At 39.1% G+C, this 21,331-nt stretch overlaps 1 protein-coding gene across 2 annotated transcripts in view; it reads right to left on the bottom strand.

Moving 5' to 3' along the window:
- Positions 1–21,331, bottom strand: part of Ssadh (succinic semialdehyde dehydrogenase) — a 312,458-nt gene that overhangs the window by 105,372 nt on the left and 185,755 nt on the right. Inside the window, exon 8 of one of the 2 annotated variants that reach the window (XM_090380984.1) lies at positions 16,742–16,885. The exons of the other annotated variant lie outside the window; for it this stretch is intronic. Coding sequence (XP_090237110.1) covers positions 16,742–16,885 — 144 coding nt within the window. The remainder of the gene's footprint in view (positions 1–16,741; positions 16,886–21,331) is intronic. 2 annotated transcript variants of the gene reach the window in all.

Raw genomic sequence — 21,331 nt, 5'->3', positions numbered from 1 at the left:
CTGACTCGACGCATCAGCAAATATTCTTGCATCCTTTCTATTTAAGTGTATTCCATCCCTGTAGAAACAATTTCTCCTATTAACAAGCACAGACCATGCTAAGAAAAATTCTATCCCATTAGTCTTGTACAATCTCTCCAGGGCAAAATTGATTGACAAGGTTCTCATCATATACTCTCTCCTATCATGTCCGGGCGAAATTGCAGACACTTTCAAATTCAACCCTAACTAGCAAATTTTTTTAAACATTGACCTGTACTTGTTAAGTAAACCTGCAGATCTACTACTCTTAATGTCATCACTGCCAATGTGTACAACAATATCATCCTTTGTGCCCTTAAAAGATGATATCTGCTCTACAACAACATCAACTTATGCCCCTGGCAGACATAATCTTGTCCTATTCCACCTATCCTTTTTACACAAAATATTACCTGTCTCCTTGACAATAGAGTCACTGACAATAACTAGTTCCTGTAGGACCAGCGCATTCTGCTTTGAAGATTACCGCTGTGTTGCCTGATGCACAAGAGATCTGGCATTGAGTTGGACAGCTGAGAGCTTTAATACCTTCGAGGGCACCTACCCGACTCTTCAAACTCTCATAAGAGCCCATCAGAAAGCTGAGTTGGCACCTAATTTCTTGACACGCTCTGCACCTAACACACACACAAAGACATCTTCTTTGGCTAGATCATGTCCTGACCCAGAAAGATCCGCAAACATTTCACAAGTTGCACATTTTTTAGGCTGTGATGCATTGGAGAATCCCCCCCGTCAGTTCTTCTCCGAGCCATAGCACTCCTGCTACTTTGTGCCCGTTGCTTTGCTCCTCTAGTCTGTGGAGTCCGATTGAATACAATTGATTAACAATTAAAATTAATAAGATTAATAAATTTAATTAACTAATTATCAATAATACACTATCTAATATATGTATAACAATTTCTGATACTGCCACAGCATCAGGGATAATAAATGCTTATTATAAAAAAAATTGATCAAACTAATACAATATAGGACCAACTATGGGCCAGATTGAAAACATAAATGTGGCTGGGGCTCTAAATCTCGTCCGATTGAATGCTCAAAGAGCAAGAACTGTTGTAGATCGGATCAAGCTCGGATCAATTATAAGAAAATAATATAGACATCTTGCTACATATGTTCCTTAATGTTATGGTATTTTGTGCAATAAAAACCACAGGGCTTGGGAAAGACAGGGATAGGGCAGAGCTCTCAAAAAAATGTTCAATCGGTAAACAAAACACTAAAAAAAGTTAGAAACCCAATAAAATTGCTAACACAGGTGTAAACCTGTGTTAAATTAATCTTAAATTAATCTTCTTAAATTTCTTAAATTTAGATAAATTTCTAATAAATAAATAAATATGACAGTATATATAACACTTTACCTTGACAAGATATGTTTTCTTGATTGATATTTCTGTTCATTTACATTTTCACTTTTTTTTGGATTGCAAAATTTAAAACAGTAAAAAAAAAAAAGCAATCAATAATGATGAACGTGGGAAACATAAATTGCACAAATGAGACAAGTTTATGAAGCTTAAAAAATAGGAATGAAGAGAAGATTCCAAAAATTTATTTATGTGTTTTATATGATTGAAGATATCATGGAAGGGAAACACATTTCACATAATAACATAAAACCCCACAGAATTCCAGCTATCGGTATTATTCGCAAATGCAATAAGATCGATTTTACTACCCATTTATAATTAGATTGCACTAACAGAAAAAAAAAACTATTTATTTATTAGGGTCACCAGAATATTAATTCAACTACCCGCATGTATTAGGTCTGTAAATTGTGTGTTCTCTGGTCGATTTTCCTGTTTTGCTGGACCAAAAACCCTGGGTTCCAGGTGGAAAAACCTTGCCATCTATGCCTGAGACAGAGTAACTCAGCTATGGAGTGAAAAAAGCCCCATAAAAGTTCCTCGCACCATCGATGGGATCTGAACCTAGGCCTTTTCCACCCAGTGTAGGGAAGATGGTGATGATATCACTGTGCTACCCACACAGATGCACTAACAGAAAAGCCCAATAAATGGGGAACTGCAAATTGTTTTATGGCAGTGATCTCCAGAAATGTGCTCCTCTGCTCACGGTATCACGGCTCATGAAATTTCTGTTCAAACAGTAAAATGTGAGCTCCTGAAAACATGAGTCAGCCTACAATATTTCGTGTTATCTTACAAATACAGCGAATGACAACAGTGTGTCTCCAACCAACATAACTACGATAAATAAGAAATATAGCTCTCACACATTTGACATTTTTTAAGCTTCATAAACTTGTATGTATTGCTGCGCATATCACTACGCTCAGCTTGGTGGCAAGTTTTGTGTTCACCTGGTGTACTCGCAGACAAAACTGCACATAATCCAATGTGAAAATCGCGTTATAATCGCATTTTCCCTAATATATCAGTCGCACTGGAGCAAATTTCCGTTGCGAAAATACATATTATAGCAGAACTGACCGTACAACAGGATCTAGATAATTTGGGCAGATGGGCTAAGAAGTGGCAACTGAAGGAGGAACTGGACAGGCATTTGGAGGGAATGAGCATAAGCTCATATACTTGCTTTCTTGCATCACATGTCACTACTACTACTACTACTACTCCTTGACAAATGCAAAGTACTGCATATGGGTAGAAGTAACCCCAGAGAAATGTACCAATTGTGTGGTACTACACTTAAGGTGGTAGAAAATGAAAAAGACCTGGGAGTAATTGTGCAGTCAGATATGAAGTTTTCTGAGCAATGCAGACAGGCTGCCAGGGCAGGTCATGGGGTTTTGTCAATGATATATAGGAATTTTGCTAGCAGGGAAAAGGAGGTGATTGTCCCTCTGTATAAGGCAATGGTCAGGCCACGCCTTGAGTACTACGTACAGGTCTGGAGGCCTCATTTTAGGAAGGATGTATATTTACTTGAGCATGTACAGAGAAGGGCAACAAGATTGGTGAGGGGAATGAAGGGATCCTCTTACCAAGAGAGGCTTAAGTTCTGCAAATTGCAGTGGCTGGAGACTAGGCACCTGCGCGGTGATCTGATTGAGGTGTATAAGGCCTTGAATGTGTTGAGCATGCTGAATTCTGATGGGATCCTTCCACTTGTTCAGATTACGAACCTAAGGGGGCATAATTTCAAATTAAGAAAGGACAGATGTAGAATAGATGTGCGGAAATTTGCCTTTAGCCAGCGGGTGGTTAATTGCTGGAACAAACTTCCATCTGTCGTTGTGGAAGTTGATAGGTTGAATAAATTTAAGGAGGAATTGGACAGGCATTTGGAGGGAATGGTGTGATTATTTTTATTTTTTTTTGGCTGATGCTGCATAAGCTCATATACTTGCTTTCTTGCATCACATGCCACTACTACTACTACTACTCCAAGAGCCCTACATACATATGGGTAGGGTCCAAGGATACCTAAGAGGATATAAAATAATAGAATACACCTCAGGTGTCCCTTCAACTGACCTTACATTCACAAAGGTGGGTCACCTCTGCTCCCCAGTGGCAGTGTGTGTTCATATCACAAATATGCTGTAGGACAGTTCTACATTATATCTCTTTATGCAAGGCCAGATGGAGACAAAACCTTACTATAGATTATTTACAAGCAGTTATTAACCTTCTATCAACTGCAAATATCATAGTGTGCTGATATCAACTGTCAGTCAGCCTTATGGCATAGTCATACAGAAGATAGAGCAGGCACACACACACAATGGCCAGATATTAACATTTTATGCAGCCACCTGTCCATTTCAAGTGCTAAAACAACCAAATAACAACTACCAACTTTCAGCAGTAACATGTGGTAGAGTAACACTGATGTCACTCTTGCCACCAATTCAATAGCCTATATAAATTAGAGACTAGTGTGTCCAGCCAGCATCAGATCATAGAGCCGTCGCCTTCAAAAGTAACGGGCAGTTACAAACAGACCAATAGTCTCTATTAAATATTAAAAGGTTTAATATAACAAAGGCAAACTGGCAGATCCTGAAAAAACAGGGAAATGAGTGGTCTAGATCGAACAAATGTAGCCAAGATGAGCAAGCACTGACCATGACAGATTTTAGTAAAAACAGTAAACCTGTCCACCTATGGAAAAAACTGAGAAAGCAGGTAGTCCCCTGGTGGTCTGAACTGACTATACTCAGGAGAAGAGTGCACCAGGCAAGAAGATACTTTCAAAGAGCAGAGCCAGATCAGGAATCATTTACAGCAGCTGAGCTGCAAAAAACAGGAAACTGAGTGGTCTAGATCGAACAACAAATGTAGCCAAGATGAGTAAGCACTGACCATGACAGAGATTTTAGTAAAAACAGCAAACCTGTCCACCTATGTAAAAAAACCAAAGAAACAGGTAGTCACCTGGTGGTCTGAGCCGACTATACTCAGGAGAAGCATGAACCAGGCAAGTAGACACTTTCAAAGAGCAGAGCAGCCAGATCAGGAATCAATTACAGCAGCTGAGCTGCAAAAACAGGAAAATGAGTGGTCTAGATTGAACAACAAATGTAGCCCAGACAAGCAAGCAGTAACCATGACAGACATTTTAGTAAAAACAGCAACCCTGTCCACCTACAGAAAAAAACTGAAGAAGCAGATAGGCCCCTGGTGGTCTAAACTGATAATACTCATGAGAAGGGTGCACCAGGCAAGGAAACACTTTCAAAGAGCAGAGCCAGAACATCTTGGCCACAAAATGAAGTGAATGCACTGAGACAATCATATAGAACTCTAGGTTTGGTTTTTTTTTTTTTTAGAAGCATTAGCAACTAAGGCCGTATTGCTCCGGGGATATGCGGTGGTCACTCCTTGACCTTTCCGCATCTTCCATATTTGGTGGTCACAGGCTCAAACCCCGGTCTAGTTAAGAAGCGTATACTACGCACTACAGCTCCTGCCCACCTGGTTACGGAGGCGCCTAGAACTCTAGGCAAACGGTATACAGCCCTCATTAGAGATAAGAAAAAAAGAATCCTGGAGGCACTTGGTGCGAATACTGGAAACGATCCTTGGGAAGTTGTCTACAGAATAGTGATCAACAAGCTGAAAAAGAGGAGATATTATAGAAACAACTGTCAAACCAGATGGAACCTCAACCTTGTGTTGGGCAAAATCTGTGAACATCTTAGACAGTATTATCCAGACTGAGGCTGGGGAGTATTCTCCTGTCCAGATTGACATCATGAAAGAAAATACTGATGATGACAATGCCAATGTAGAACCTCTGTTTATAATAGAAGAATTAGAAACAGCACTATCTAAAACCACGAACAATAAATGCCCACATTATGACCTCTTAGAGTTGAAATAATCAGAAAACTAGCAGACAAATTAATAGACTTATATAACAACTGTATGATAGAGGGAATATTCCCAATGCTGTTTTAAGATTAATTCTTAAAAACCCAGAGAAACCTGCTACCGATCCAAACTCACATAGATCAATGCCCTACTCCCTGTACTAGGAAAAATGTATGAAAGATTAATATATAACAGATTATCTCAATACTACACAGAAGCAGTATTACATTCTAACAATCAGTATGGTTTAAAGCAGGGCAACTCTATGCAGGATGCCACACCACCTCCACACCACCTGCTAAGCCAGAAACCTTCGATTATTTGCAAAATGGCAAACCCCGAAATCGTATTTCTTAAGAACTGCACACAGCAAGAACAGGTTGCAGAGGCCACTGATGTAACACCTAACAACACTGACAATGGTAAGCCAGAGCAGACATGTAAAAAGCACAAGATTATAGTTCCCAAGAGTGACCAGGTGACAAAAAGTGTAACTGAACCTAACGATCACAGTGACACTAGTAGTGCGGTGGAGGGGACCAAACAACCCGAGTCCCCCCCCCCACACACTGGATCCAACCCTCCCAGATGGAACAACTTTAGAGAAAACGCTTACTCTACATAAGCAACTGGAACAGCTATGTCGATCCTCAGTGCTTTGGCATATGTTCATATGCTGATGCACTGAGGATCCCAAATAACAGGATGACAGTGCCTATAGGACAACAATCAAGAAAAGTGTCTTTGCTTAGAACCCCAAACATGGTCATCCTCAGACCAACGGAGGAGGAAGCTCATATGAGCGAACAGATAAAGGCTAAAGTTATGACCAACTGCAAAGATGATTTTAAAACCGCTAAAATCAGGGTGATCAGGAAACACAGGAATACTAACTGAAACAGATGAAAGCGAACATGGACATCATAATTGCAAATCCAAAAATTCCTTCCCTGGGACTCACTGCTGAACCACTGAAAAGGAAAGGTCCCTCCATATTAATATTTGATGTCAATAAAGACCTCTCACCGCAACAACTGACTGAGGAAATCTTCCAACAGAACCTCCAAGGCATTATCCCACATGGAGAGCAACAAAGCTTGGTTTGACCAAAATATTCTTCTCAGAGCAGTGACTCCACTTGCAGTCACTGCTCTGAGAAGAGGCATGATTTCACCAACTGCCCAAATAAGACAAAAGAGCCAATCTGTGCAAATTGCAAATCCCTGAAGATTGACCATGCCCACTCAATTAGGGACCCGAAATGCCCCACTTACATCAAGGCAAAGAATTTCCAGCAAAAAATAATAGATTATGGGGACATGCCTTAAAAACTAGAATTCCACCATGCTAAAAATCTTCCAATAAAATGCACAGAGGGCAAGAGCAGTGGCAGAACAACTCCAAAAGAAAGCAGAGAAGGAAAATGTACACATCTTAATTCTGCAAGAGCCCTATACCCACACTAAACAGGTTAGAGGCTATCCCACGACTTATACAGTCATTCAAGTGGATGATGACGCCACATGGGTGGCTGTTGTCATCTGTAATCCTAGTCTCACAGTAACTAGACTAAACCACTTCTCTACAGCCTGGGCTGCATGTGCCCACATCAGCCTGCTGGGAACATTTTATGTTGTTGCCTTGTACTGCCAACTAGATAAAGAAATTACCTCTGCTACCTCCAGAGTCTCGTGGATGCACTCCCAAATCAGAGATTTATTGTGGGGGTGGATGTCAATTGTCACTTCCCAACAAGGCACAGTGCCACCCCGGACCAGCAAGGAACGAGAAATGGCCAGCTCCTTGAGGAGTACCTAAGAAACCTCTCCATTGGCTGTGCTTAACGTGCTAAATAAACTCCCTACCTATTGTAACACTCTGTGGGGAGCAAACATTGATGTCACCCTTGCTACAAGGAACATCATTGGTTACATCTCCGACTGGGCAGTTCGAGACACCTGGACCATGTCTGACCACAGAGTAATTACCTTTCAAATACTCCAATCTCAAACAAAAATGCCAATAATCAAGCAACAGCAATAAACAGATTTGCCATCAGCATAGCAAATCGAGACCTCTTCAAGAAGCTGCTAATGACAGATACTAAAACTCAGCACCAAAACACTATGCCTCACATGGATCCGGACCTGCAAAGGAAGGTGACCAGAATCATAACCCGGGCTAGAGAAGCAGCCATCAAGAGAAAGACGCAAGCCCCAGGGGCAATGCCAAGGTGGACACCAAAGATACAGGTTCTCAGGAAGGAAGTCATCAGAAAAAGGAAACAATTTCAGAGATCCAGATGGCTGTGGCCCCCTGCAGAGGTGGAAGCCTTAAAACAACTGTATAGAGAAGCAAGGAACTGCTACAAAATCTAATTACAGTAAGTAAATGAAAATCCTGGGAAAATCTAGTGACTGAGGCACGGAATGCTGACCCCTGGAGGATGCTGTATAAAGTCACCACCAACAAACTCCCCAGAGGGGAGGTCTTTACCTCTACTCGGTACCCAAAGGGCATCACAGCTACTATATGGGACGAGTCAATTGGGAACATCTTAAATGTCATCTTCCAACAACCAACACACCCCACTACACCGGATCAACACTCCGACTCTGCCAAGACAATGACATCTACAAAACGGACCTGACAGAACCACCATTCACCCTTGAGGAGCTCCAGGCAGCTGCAGCACTTATGAAAAACCACAAATGCTCAGGTCTGGACCTAACAGAGCCAGAAATAATTAAACATTCTGTTGAAATAGCACCATCACTTCTACTCACTCTATTTAACTGTTGCCTCAAAACCAGCTTCTTCTCATTTGACTGGAGAATACCTTGTTTGTTTGTTATTTGGTTTTTAGGAGCATTAGCAACTAAGGTCATATTGCTCCGGGATATGCGGTGGTCATTCCCTGACCTTCCCGCATCCTCCGTATTTGGTGGTGATGGGCTCGAACCCGGGTCTAATCAAGAAATGTGTGCTACGCACTGCTGCTCCTTCCCACCTGGCTACGGAGGCACCACTGGAGAATAGCAAACCTAAAATTGATTTTGAAGAACCCAACCAAACCACTGGCCAATCCAAACTTCTATCAGCGGACTGCCTTGCTCCCGGTTGCTAGCAAACTATTAGAAAGGATTAGCATTAGTAGAGGTATATGATGCAAGAAAGCTAGCTTATACAGCATCAGCCAAAAAAAAAAAAAAAAAAACACACACACTTCCATTTCACCCCTCCGTTCATTCAAAATACCTGTCCAGCTGAGCCTTAAATTTATTAAGGCTATCAACTTCCACAACAAGGGATGGAAGTCTGTTCCACTACCCGCTAGCTAAAGGCAAATTTCCTTACATCTATCCTACATCTGTCTTTCCTCAATCTGAATTTATGCCCTCTCAGGTGATTATTCTCAGCAAGAGGAAGAATCCCTTTGGCATTGAGCATGCTCAAACCATTCAAGGCTTTATACACCTCAATCAGATCAGATCACCACGCCGGCCGGTGCCTAGTCTCCAGACACTGTAATTTGCAAAACTTAAGCCTTTCTTCGTAAGAGAAACCCTTTGTTCCATTCACTAATCTTGTTGCCCTTCTCTGTACTCGTTCCAGCAGCTCTAAATCCTTCTTGAAATGAGGCCTCCAGACCTGTATACAGCACTCAAGGTGTTGGCTGACTGCTTTATACAAGGGAATAATTACCTCCTTATCCCTGCTAGAAAAATTCCTGTATATCATTGACAAGACGCCATGAGCTACTCTTGCAGCCCGTCTGCACTGCTCAGCGAACTTCATATCTGCCTGCACAATCACCCCCAAGTCCTTTTCATTCTCTACCACTGTCAGTGTAGTACCACAGAGTTGATACGTTGCTCTGGGGTTGCTGTTTCCCATATGTAGTACTTTACATTTGTCAATGTTAAACTACATTTGCCACCTCTCAGCCCATCTGCTCAACCTTTCCAGATCCTGTTGCAGCAGCATAGTATCAGTAATGTCCTTAACAACCCTGCCAACCTTTGTATTGTCTGCAAACTTTTACCACTCTCTGTCTTCTCCCCCTCAACTACCCCCTTTATCTATAGCAGCAATTTGCCTCCAATGCCACACTGCTCCAATTTGTGCGGCAGTCTTCCATGTGCAACAGTATCAAAAGCCTTTCTAAGATCAAAATATATAATGTCAAAGTTATTCCCTGCATCCAGTTCTTTTGTGACTGCATCATAGTATCCAATCAAATTGGTCAGGAAGACTTTCCCATAACAAAACCATGCTGTGTCCAAGCTATAACTGAACTCTTGTCTAGATGATCCTGCAGTGCCTCCATTAATTTTCCTGGAACAGAAGTTAAACTCACAGGTCTATACTTACTTGTGTCAGCCTTTGATCCTCCTTTGTGAATTGGAGTCACATTTGCACATCTCCAGTGTATGGGTACCTCCCCTGAGTCCAAGGAAGCTCTCATAATTATGGCTAAGGGTTTGCTTACTTCCTTTGCTGCCTCCTTTAATATAACTGGATAGATCCCATCCACCCCAGGTGCCTTTCTTGTGTTTATCTTCAACAATTTCTTCTCCACTTTACTCTCAGTTATTACAAGATTATCTAGCTTATTTTTTAGCTTAAATCATTATTTTTGCTTTCGCAGTGCTTATGTCACACCAAACTGACTCGACACTGCACTGTCCAGCGATGTCGACTGGCTTCACTTCCTTGGATTTTATGTGTTTCTTAACTAATAGCATAACCCCTCTTCCCTTCCTATCCTGTCTATCCTTTCTGTACACATTGTACTCCCCAAATTCCAGTTCTGCATTCCTTATATCTGTGTGACACCACGTCTCTGATATCACAACAATATCCGCCTTTGATGTTGTGAGCAATACCTCAAATTCATCAAATTTATTTACCAAACTCCTAGCATTGGTGTACATGCAAGTATACATGCACCTGTTCCTATTCTTAGCTATCCTGACACAACCCATGTGTTACTTGTACCACAATAACTCCCAGCAGTCTCTGAAATATCCCACATCTTGTTTTCCAGGCTGCTGCTCATTCCAATAGAAGCAGTGCACATCACATGCTGCACCACTATAATGAAGCAAATCTCTCATCACCAAAACAATTTGGCTTCAAACCAGGCTTCTCTCTTCCCTTGACACACTTCAGTTGCTTATAAATGCAGCTACTAGCTCCAACAAGAAGTACTTTCTGATCATATCAATCGACTTTGCAGGGGCATTCGACACCAGATGGTTGCCAAGTGTCCTTGGGATATAATGATTGAAGGAACAGTAATTGAAAAGGTGGAGTCATATACTTATCAGGGACAAATCAATAGAAGTAATAATGATAAATGAAAAAAGTCAAGATAAGAATAAATTTTGGATGGATAGAATTCAGAAAATATAGTCACATACTGAGGAGCAATATCCCAAATTGTCTGAAACATAAAATAATGAACCAATGAATACTCCCTACCATGACTTATGGAAGTGAAGCTTGGGCACTCACACCAAAAGAATGGAAGAGAAGCTGATAACAACACAGCGAAGAATGGAACAAATTATATTGGGAATCAGACTGTTAGATAAGAAGAGAAACACATGGATTAGACAGCAAACTCAAGTAAAGGACATTCTTATCAAAACTAAAGAACTAAAATGGTCTTGGGCAGAACCCATAGCCCGAACACGTGATGACAGATGGACTAAGAAAATAACAGAATGGTACCCAAGAGGGGCTAGAAGAAAACCTGGAAGATAACGATGGAGATGGACAGATGAAATTCATGAGTTTGTGGGTAGTAAATGGATGGCCATTGCACAAAACAGAAGGAACTGGAAAGTTGCTGGAGAGGCCTTCATCCTGCAGTGGATTGAAAATGGCTGATGATGATGTATGAACACATATTTAATAACTCACCTTAGTTTATACTAACACAAAATCTATTCAAATACTAACAACACAAACACACCTACTGCATTCTCCTCAGGTTGGCAAAAAATTACAACCAGGCCTGCATCTCAACTGAAAAATAATAGTAAGGTGAAGTGCCCAGACAGTGCAGTGCAGAAAAAAAGAGCTGAGAAAATGAAAGGAAAGCCAGAAGAATGAATGTGAGTGTAATTATGTGAAAGAAAGAACAGAAACCACATACTGTTACAGTTAAGAATTTACTAACTCCTAGTCTTGGCTTACCTAATCTACTTCATGTTAGTATTATGTCTTATATTAAGCTACACAGCACACCACTTCATCCCCCCCCCGGGTTTGAGAAAGAAAATGGACAAGTGATATATACACCAATGAACCAAAACATTATGACCAGCGAGTCCTTATGTAAACCGAAGCAACTGCAGGTGAACTACGGTGCATGCATGGGTCGGGACATGGTATAAAAAACACCTAATACTGAGCTCTGTTAATCAGTGTTACTCTTGTTCTTCAGATGGGAAAGGCAATGGACTTAAGCGAGACTGACAAAGGCCAAACTGTAGTGGCCAGATGACTGGGTCAGAGCATATCTGAAATGACACAGCTGGTGGAATGCTCACAGTCAGCCGTGGTTAGTACCTATTGAAAGTGGTCCGAGGAGAGAAAATCCACGAACCACTGGCGAGGTACTGGACAACCATGGCTCATCAATGAAGGGCGACTGTGGCACAACTTGCTGGTAACTGGAATACTGGTGATTGGAGTAATGTGTCAACACACAATACATCGAACCCTGCTGAAACTGGGATGCATAGCCGCAGGTCGCTCCAAGTGTCCATGCTAACCAAAGTTCATCGGCAACAGTGCCTACAATGGGCACGCAAGCATCCAAACTGGACCTAGAATGATTGGAAGAAAGTCATCTGGTCCGATGAATCACGTTTTTCTTTGCACCATGTGGATGGCCGGGTATGTGTGCGTCGTTTACCTGGGGAAGTGACGGCACCTGGATACACCATGGGATGAAAACAAGCCGGTGGTGTCATGCTTTGGGTGATGTTCTGCTTGGGTACTCTGGGTCCAGTCATCCATTTGCCGGGCACTCTGAGGTCTACCACCTGCCTAAACATCATTGCTGATCAGGTATACCCTTTCGTGGCAACGGTCTTCCCCTCTGGTGGTGCCGTCTTTCAGCAGGATAATGCGCCATGCCACACCGCCCGAATTATTCGAGACTGGTTGCGGAACATGAGGAAGACTTCCAGGTATCGCCTGGCCTCCAAATTCCCCCGACATCAATCCCATCGAGCATCTGTGGTTTGTGTTGTAACAGAAACTCCGATCTGCGGCATCTCAACCTCGGACCTTACAGGAGTTAAAGGATCTGCTGGTTACTTGTTGGTACCAGATACCACAAGACACATTTAGAAATCTTGTAGTGTCCATGCCTTGCTGGGTACAAGCTGTTTTGGCTGCACGTGGAGGACCAACATCATATTAGGTATGTGGTCATAATGTTTCGGCGCATTGATTTATAAATATATACACACATACACATACAGCAGACTCTTGATTTACCGGGACCGGATTAACCGGGACACTTCAAGACTCTAAATGCGGAAAGATGCGGAAAGGTCAGGGAATGACTACCACATATTCCTGGAGCATATAGCCTTAGTTGCTAATGCTCCTAAAAAAAAAATAAATATAAAGGTATAAACATATGTTTTGCAGTCGTAAATAAGCATGAAGAAGTGGCGCTATAAATCGTCATTGGGAGATTAGTTTACCTATTATCTTGCAATCCTCCCAATGTCTTCGCATCCGCCGCTCAAAAAAAAATAAAGAGACCAAATATCTAGTTTGTTTTAGTGCGTCGTTGATTGTTGTGTTCTGTCACACCATAAAAGGGCAAATTTTGTTTCATTATTTGTCAGGGATGTCTGAATTTTTTTTTTTTTATAGTAACTATTTTTTTTTTTTTTTGTTTAGAAATCACAAAGTAAAAGTAAACTTCAGCCATTATGAACCCACTGCAGGATGGAAGCCTTCTCGACAATTCATGTTGAGGGAAATGGACCATAATCTGCCACACTAGTCCAGTGCGGGTTGGCAGATCGACCGTATTTAGCAATCAGGGGATTGAACGCCGGTCTACTCAAGGAGCAGTGCTACTGCACTCCTGCTCCTGACCACTCAGCTACGGAGGCCTTAGAAATCATGAAAATTATGGGCAAATTCCAGAGTTGTGCTTTCAATTAAACAAAATCTTGAAATTATTCAAAAGTTTGAAAATGGTGTATCCGTTAAATCTCTAAAGAACCATTATAATGTTGGTGAACAAACCATAGGCGACATTGTAAAAAATAAAGGGAAGCATTGTATTGAACACACAAGTAGTGCGTGGTAAGTTTCTTCATTTTTTATCTATTGACATACGTTTTACGTAGGTTGCTGAACATTTTTCGATTCAGTAAGTCGCCGACTTACGTAGCTTAGGGCTTACGTTAGATTATTTATATATTTTTTTTTTATATGACTGAAGATTTCAGTGAAGGAGACATACATTTCACCATAATAACTTAAAACCCACAGAATTCCAGCTATCAGTATTATCGCAAATGCAATAAGATCGAGTTTACTACCCGTTTATAATGAATTGCACTAAGAGAAGAGCCCAATAACCCGGAAGTGCAAATCGTTTTTATCATTTTATGGCAGTGGCCTCCAGAAATGAGTTTTAGTAAAATGTGAGCTTGCATGGGGTGATAATAGTGAGTTTTTGCCTTAACCCTGTGAAGTTCTTACAGAAAATTTAATTTTGACTGTTATCATGGTGCTGACTAAGAGAATACGTGACAGCGGTATTGGTAAATCTATGAAGAAAAGGAAAGCGATCAAGTTGGATCAGAAAATTAAAATAATAAGGATGTACGAAAATGGCCAAACATTAACAAGTATCGCACGGAATTCAGATTTGTCAGTGGAAGCGATGAACACAATAAAGGAGAAAGACAGAATATGAGAAGCGGTGAAGCAATCAGCACCAATGAAGTTAACCAACTATAATAATCAAGGCTACAAAATACATATCAGTTTTTACAGTACAATAACATGCATTTTTTCTTTCTTTTATGTTTTCTTTTCTTTTGTGCCCCTCTGACTACTTCACCGCTGTCCCCACATAAAATTTTTAATTGAACTAATTAAAAACATATAACTATTTTTCTTCATTCTTCTGAGGATATTATGTGGTTTTTGTAATTTTGGCATATCAGGGATATAGTAGCAATATTTCATTAGTCATTCCCAAGTTACGTAATAAGTCCTCAACTTACATAATAAGTCCTGTACCGTATCTCTTACGTATGTCAGGGACTTCTATATTTTTGGATTAACCAGGAAATCGATTATCCGGGAATTTTTTTTTACCATCTATCCCAGAAATCGCGAGTATGCTGTATATATATATAAAAACTATATAACTTAACAGAAAATGTAAGAAAAAAAAAGCATAAAATCAATATAAAATGTAAAAAAAAAAAAAAACATATAAAACTAGAATGGGAGCAGTGAGTGAATGGAGGTTTTGGGTGGAAGAACTGCATGACTCCTCCCCATCCCCCCGGAATCATTGGTGGGCAGAAGGAACAGTATGGTCACCTGCCTACCCTAGCAGACACCATGCCGTAGCTACTTAGCCAGCTTGGTGTGGGGTACAGATACTGGTCAGTTTGACTTAACCATTGAGCAGCAAACAGGCATAATATGGATCCTTTCCCTATGAATCTTCACACCAACCACATGGGTTGGTTGCTGTATCACTCCCACTCCCCCTCTCCCCTTGCCCCAACTTGGGTGGCTCCCCCCTTTTGCCTGGTGGGTAACCCCACTGCCATCTGCCAACTCCTATACCAGAGCAGGATGGGCATCCTGATCTGGAGTCTCCCTTTCTGTCCCCCTTTCACTTCACTACTGACTTCCTATATTTTCCAACCACTTTTATGCCCTCCCACTTCATATATCCCCACTAGCACCTTCTAATTTTCTCTTTTTTTTTACTGGGCTCTCCCTGTGTAGCTTTGGCTACCCAGGGTTTGCCCCGCCAGTGCTTTCATACTCCTTACTGCCTAGCCCACCTATCCTGGTGCTGGATGGTAAACTAGAGGTTTGTGTGTGAAAACACAAGCCTCCTAGGCTAAGTGGCTGAATGAACAACACAACACACCCACACTAGCCCTTTACAAACACTCTCTAACCTACATAAATCTGGCCTTTACAAAGTTTTGTATTCATCACATTTCTTGATGCAGAGTTGGGAGAAACCCCAGAGCCACATTACAAATAACACTATACCCTATGTTCTAAAGGATTCCAGAACTAGGGTTCATAAATTCAAATTACAGAGGGTGAGTTTTAGATTAGATTGTAGGAAGTTTTCTTTTAGCCAGCAGGTCGTTGATTACTGGAACAAGTTGCCCTTGCAGTAGTCTCTAGAGCAAAGTTTCCGGCATCCCTCTCCCCCCATACTTCTCTTTCAACCCATGCACGGTACTAAGTACTATAGGTTTTGATACCTTTCGTGTTTGGGGTTTTCATATAAAAAAAAAAAAAAGTTGAGGCTGACAGTTTGAATACATTCAAAGGTCAATTGAATACATTCAACGGTCAACTAGATACTTACATGTGTAAGGAAGGAAGTATATGATTTGTGTTTTCTTATCTATTTAGTTTTTTTTTTGACAGTGCAGCAAAAGCCTGTGGCTTCCTTGCACTATATGACAAATACAATTTCTATTGTTATTACTATAAAGGATAACATTTCAAAGTGTGCCATTTTAAATTATTTTTCACCTTTATTTTAAGCATAATTGATGGTTGAGAAAGGACACCAGGTGCCTATTTTTGTTACATTTTTTATTCACTTGCTACATAACTAAATTATCACTGGCAAAAACTATAAAATGCAAACTGACTTCATTTCTCTGACTTGAAACTAAAGGAGCATAAGAGTATAAGCAAAATATAAAAAAAAAAAAGGAAAATAACTATAAGCTTAACTAAAATCCTGAAGAAAAATCAATTTTCTGGAGAATCATAGCACATGGATTCTGGAAATCTTCAGGTAAAATCAGAAAAGTCGGAAATTTACATTATCAAGAGATAATGTAATTAAAGAAAGGAAGGCACAAATGAAAGAATTTAGAAATTAATATCTAGTAACTCCATATTCATGTTCTATAGCATGGTTCATATATTAAAAAGAAAAAAAAAAAATTAACAGAGTGTGAACAGACACTTTTTTCTCTTATTTTTCATTCAAGGTGTTTGAATCATAAAAAAAAACTTTTCATATCACTAATGAAATAAAAAGTTAATAAAATACTTTAATATGCAATCATATATCAGCATAATATTTAAAAAATCAATGGTTTTACCTGCCCTGTATTTCTGAATTTTGAAGCCATAAGACCTGATACTGCTTTATCAATCTTTGCAGAGTTAAAAACAATGAATGGTGCATTACCTCCTAACTCTAATGATACTCGTTTAATGGTAGAAGAAGACTGCTCCATAAGTAACTGGAGGAAAGAAGAAAAAAATTTACACATATATATATATATATATATATATTAGTAATAAAAAAGAAAGTTAATAATTATAATGACTGTAACTAATATTTATGGGTCAATGCAGTTGCAGAGCGATCATGCATTACAACCATAAGGTGTATAAAATATTGATGATAATAATAGAAAAGGTAAATCAATCAAATAATACCATTCAGGGATTTAGGAAAACGCTAAGGATTTAAAAAAAAAAAAAAAAAAAAATTATTATCACCTTTTACCCACAATCCAGATGACTTCAACTGGGGCCAACCACCCAGACTGAAGGCAAAAAACAACAAGAAGTTCTCTGTTTCTGTAATGATCAATATATACTAAGTAATTTAAATCTAAACCAAACCAAATATAGTAATTAAAAATGGTTAGGAAATTTTAGAAATTTTAGAATCAAAAGTAAGAAAATATAAGTATAAATTATAAATGTAAGCATTAGCATTAGTAGAGCCATTTGATGCAAGAAAGCAAGCTTATGTAGCATCAGCCAAAAAAAAAAAAACCACTTCCACTTCACCCCTCTGTTCATTCGAAATACCTGTCCAGCTGAACCTTAAACTTATTTAGGCTATCAACCTCCGCAACAGGGGATAGCATTAGAATTAGCATTAGTAGAGGCATACAATGCAAGAAAGCAAGCTTATGCAGCATCAACCAAAAAAAACCCCTCCCATTTCACCCCTCCACTTGTTCCAAATGCCTGTCCAGCTCAGCCTTAAATTTATTTAGGCTATCAACTTTCACAACAAAAGATAGAAGTCTGTTCCACCAATCAACTACCTGCTGGCTAAAGGCAAATTTCTGCACATCTATTCTACAAATGTCTTTCCTCAATTTGAATCTATGCCCCCTCAGTTCTTAATCTGAGCAAGAGGAAGAATCCCATCAGCATTCAGCTTGCTCAACCCATTCAAGGCCTTATACACCTCAATCAGATCACCTTCCATGTGCCCACTCTCTTTGCTTTTGTCTTTGTATAAATTGCTTAAGTTTGGTTTTCCTTTTTTTTTAAGTATTTGTTTTATGAGACAACTTTCTATTGTTAGAGCATTAGTATTAGGAGTGGCAAATGATGCAAGAAAGCAAGCATATAAAACAACTGCCAAAAAAAAAAACTTTCCCACACATCTCTCCATCCCCTCTAATTTTTCTAGTTCTTCCTTGAATTTATTCAAACTACCCACTTCCACAATAACATATGCAAGTTTGTTCCAACAATTGACTACCTGCTGGCTGAAAGCAAACTTCTATACATCTACCCTGCAACCATCCTTCCTCAATTTAAATTTATTACTGTGCGCACACACACATTATTAACTGGTCTCATTTCCCTTGACTTCATAGTCTTCTCTTACATGGATCAGCATATCTTATTTAATTTGTTATTATTTTTAAAAATAACTTAAAAATATGGCTTCATATTTATTATTTTGGCATTACTTTGTTTCAAACTAAATTCTTTTATATTTGTATTTCAGTCATGGCTTTTCTTTGTAACTGTTCCATGCTATTTTTATCTGCTCTATTTGACCAGCCAGCTCCACAGTCATCTATTTTGGCATCCTCTTCCTCCTGCAGTATTCACTTAAAGTTTTGTATGCGTTCATGGCTTCTGTGATTTTTGCTTTAAAAGTACTCAATAATTCAATTGTATTTGCCATCCCTCAGCAATCTGCCCAGTTTGCAGATGCAACATTGCACCTTAAACTGTCAAAGTCCCCTCTTCTGCAGTTAAAATTAGTGCCTTTACCTTTAACTACTGCAACATCTATCTTCATCTTCCAGCTGATGATTGCATGATCACTTCCCGACAATGGCCCACCCGCTGGCTAAAGGCAAATTTCCGCACATCTATCCTACATCTGTCTTTCCTCAATTTGAATTTATGCCCTCTCAGGTGATTATTCTGAGCAAGAGGAAGAATCCCATCAGCATTGAGCATGCTCAAACCATTCAAGGCTTTATACACCTCTATCAGATCACCTCGCTGGTGCCTAGTCTCCAGACACTGTAATTTGCAAAACTTAAGCCTTTCTTCGTAAGAGCACCCCTTTGTTCCATTCACTAATCTTGTTGCCCTTCTCTGTACTCGTTCCAGCAGCTCTACATCCTTCTTGAAATGAGTCCTCCAGATCTGTATACAGTACTCTAGGTGTGGCCTGACCATTGCCTTATACAAGGGAATAATCACCTCCTTATCCCTGCTAGAAAAATTCCTATATATCATTGACAATACACCATGAGCTACTCTTGCAGCCCATCTGCACTGCTCAGAGAACTTCATATCTGCCTGCACATCCACCCCCAGGTCCCTTCCATTCTCTACCACTGTCAGTGTTGTACCACAGAGTTGATACGTTGCTCTGGGGTTGCTGTTTCCCATATGTAGTACTTTACATTTGTCAATGTTAAACTTCATTTGCCACCTCTCAGTTCATCTGCTCAACCTTTCCAGATCCTGTTGCTGCAGCATAGTGTCAGTAGTGTACTTGACAACCCTGCCAACCTTTGTATCGTCTGCAAACTTGGACATTAAGCTTGATATACCATCATCAATATCATTTATAAATAAAGAAAACAATAATGGACCCAACACTGAACCGTGAGGGACTCCACTAATAACATTAGTCCATCATGAGTAGTGTCCATTGATTACCACTCTCTGTCTTCTCCCCCTCAACCACCCCTTTATCCATATCAGCAATTTGCCTCCAATGTCACACTGCTCCAATTTGTGCAGCAGTCTTCCATGTGCAACAGTATCAAAAGCCTTTCTAAGATCGAAGTATATAATATCAAAGTTATTCCCTGCATCCAGTTCTTTTGTGACTGCATCATAGTATCCAATCAAATTGGTCAGGCAAGACTTCCCCTTAAGAAAACTATGCTGTGTCCAAGCTATAACTGAAGTCTTGTCTAGATGATCCTGCAGTGCTTCTTTAACCAGTGCCTCCATTAATTTTCCGGGAACAGAAGTTAAACTCACAGGTCTATAATTACTTGTGTCAGCCTTTGATCCTCCTTTGTGAATTAGGGTCACATTTGCACGTCTCCAGTCTGTGGGTACCTCCTCTGAGTCCAAGGAAGCTCTCATAATTATGGCTAAGGGTTTGCTTACTTCCTTTGCTGCCTCCTTTAATATAACTGGATAGATCCCATCCACCCCAGGTGCCTTTCTTGTGTTTATCTTCAACAATTTCTCCTCCACTTTACTCTCAGTTATTACAAGATTCTCTAGCTTACTGCCAGAGTTGGATACACCTCTGGCATTCCCCTCGCTGAATAACTCCTCATGTGTGAATGTCAATGCAAAATATTCATTTAGTTTGTTAGCTATATATATTATTATAGTAATATTAATAGTAATTAATATATAATATAATATTATATATATATATATATATATATATATATATATATAAGTGTATATATATATATAAGTGTATATATATATCATGTGTATATATATATTAAGCATATATTAATCATTGTTGACCTGATAGAGAATGTAATTTAATGATTACAATAAGATTAAATATATAATTCATACTACATATCCACTGTATCCAGGACATAATATAGTAACGATAATAGTCAACAAGATAATATGTGGTGCCCCCTATGTGATGGATACAGTAAAAATAAATAACAATAAATAATTAATTAATTAACCAATCATATTAAAAAAAATTTGATTGGTTAATTAATTATTTATTTTTATTTTTTTATTTATTTTTACCGTATCCATTACATAGGGGGCACCACATATTATCTTGACAACTATTATCGTTACTATATTATGTCCTGGATATGGTAGATATGTAGTATGTATTATATATTTAATCTTATTATAATCACTAAATTACGTTCTCTGTCAGGTCAATGATGATTAATATATGCTTACATTTATAATTTATTTATAATTTACTTATATTTTCTTACTTTTGATTCTAAAATTTCTAAAATTTTCTAACCATTTTTAAATACTATATTTCGTTTATATTTGGTTTGGTTTGGTTTGGTTTAGATTTAAATTACTTAGCATATATTGATCATTACAGAAACAGAGAACTTCTTGTCGTTTTTTGCCTTCAGTCTGGGTGGTTGGCCCCAGTTGAAGTCATCTGGATTGTGGGTAAAAGGTGATAATAATTTTTTTTTTAAATCCTTAGCGTTTTCCTAAATCCCTGAATGGTATTATTTGATTGATTTACCTTTTCTATTATTTTCTATTATTATCCTCAATATTATATATATACATATATATATATATATATATATATATATAGATAAAGTTAACATTATCATGTGTAGAAAGTTCATAAATAAAAATTTGAATTTAGAATGCTGTATGTGAAAAAGTGATAAAGTAACATTTGCAAAACATGAATTATTTACAATATG

The sequence above is a fragment of the Mastigoproctus giganteus genome, chromosome 9 (genome assembly GCF_048544385.1).
Source record: "Mastigoproctus giganteus isolate SK-2022 chromosome 9, ASM4854438v1, whole genome shotgun sequence".
In the NCBI taxonomy this organism is placed as follows: Eukaryota; Metazoa; Arthropoda; class Arachnida; order Uropygi; family Thelyphonidae; genus Mastigoproctus; species Mastigoproctus giganteus.
Note: the sequence above shows the minus strand (reverse complement) of the source record. Positions and strands in the feature narration are given on the sequence as shown.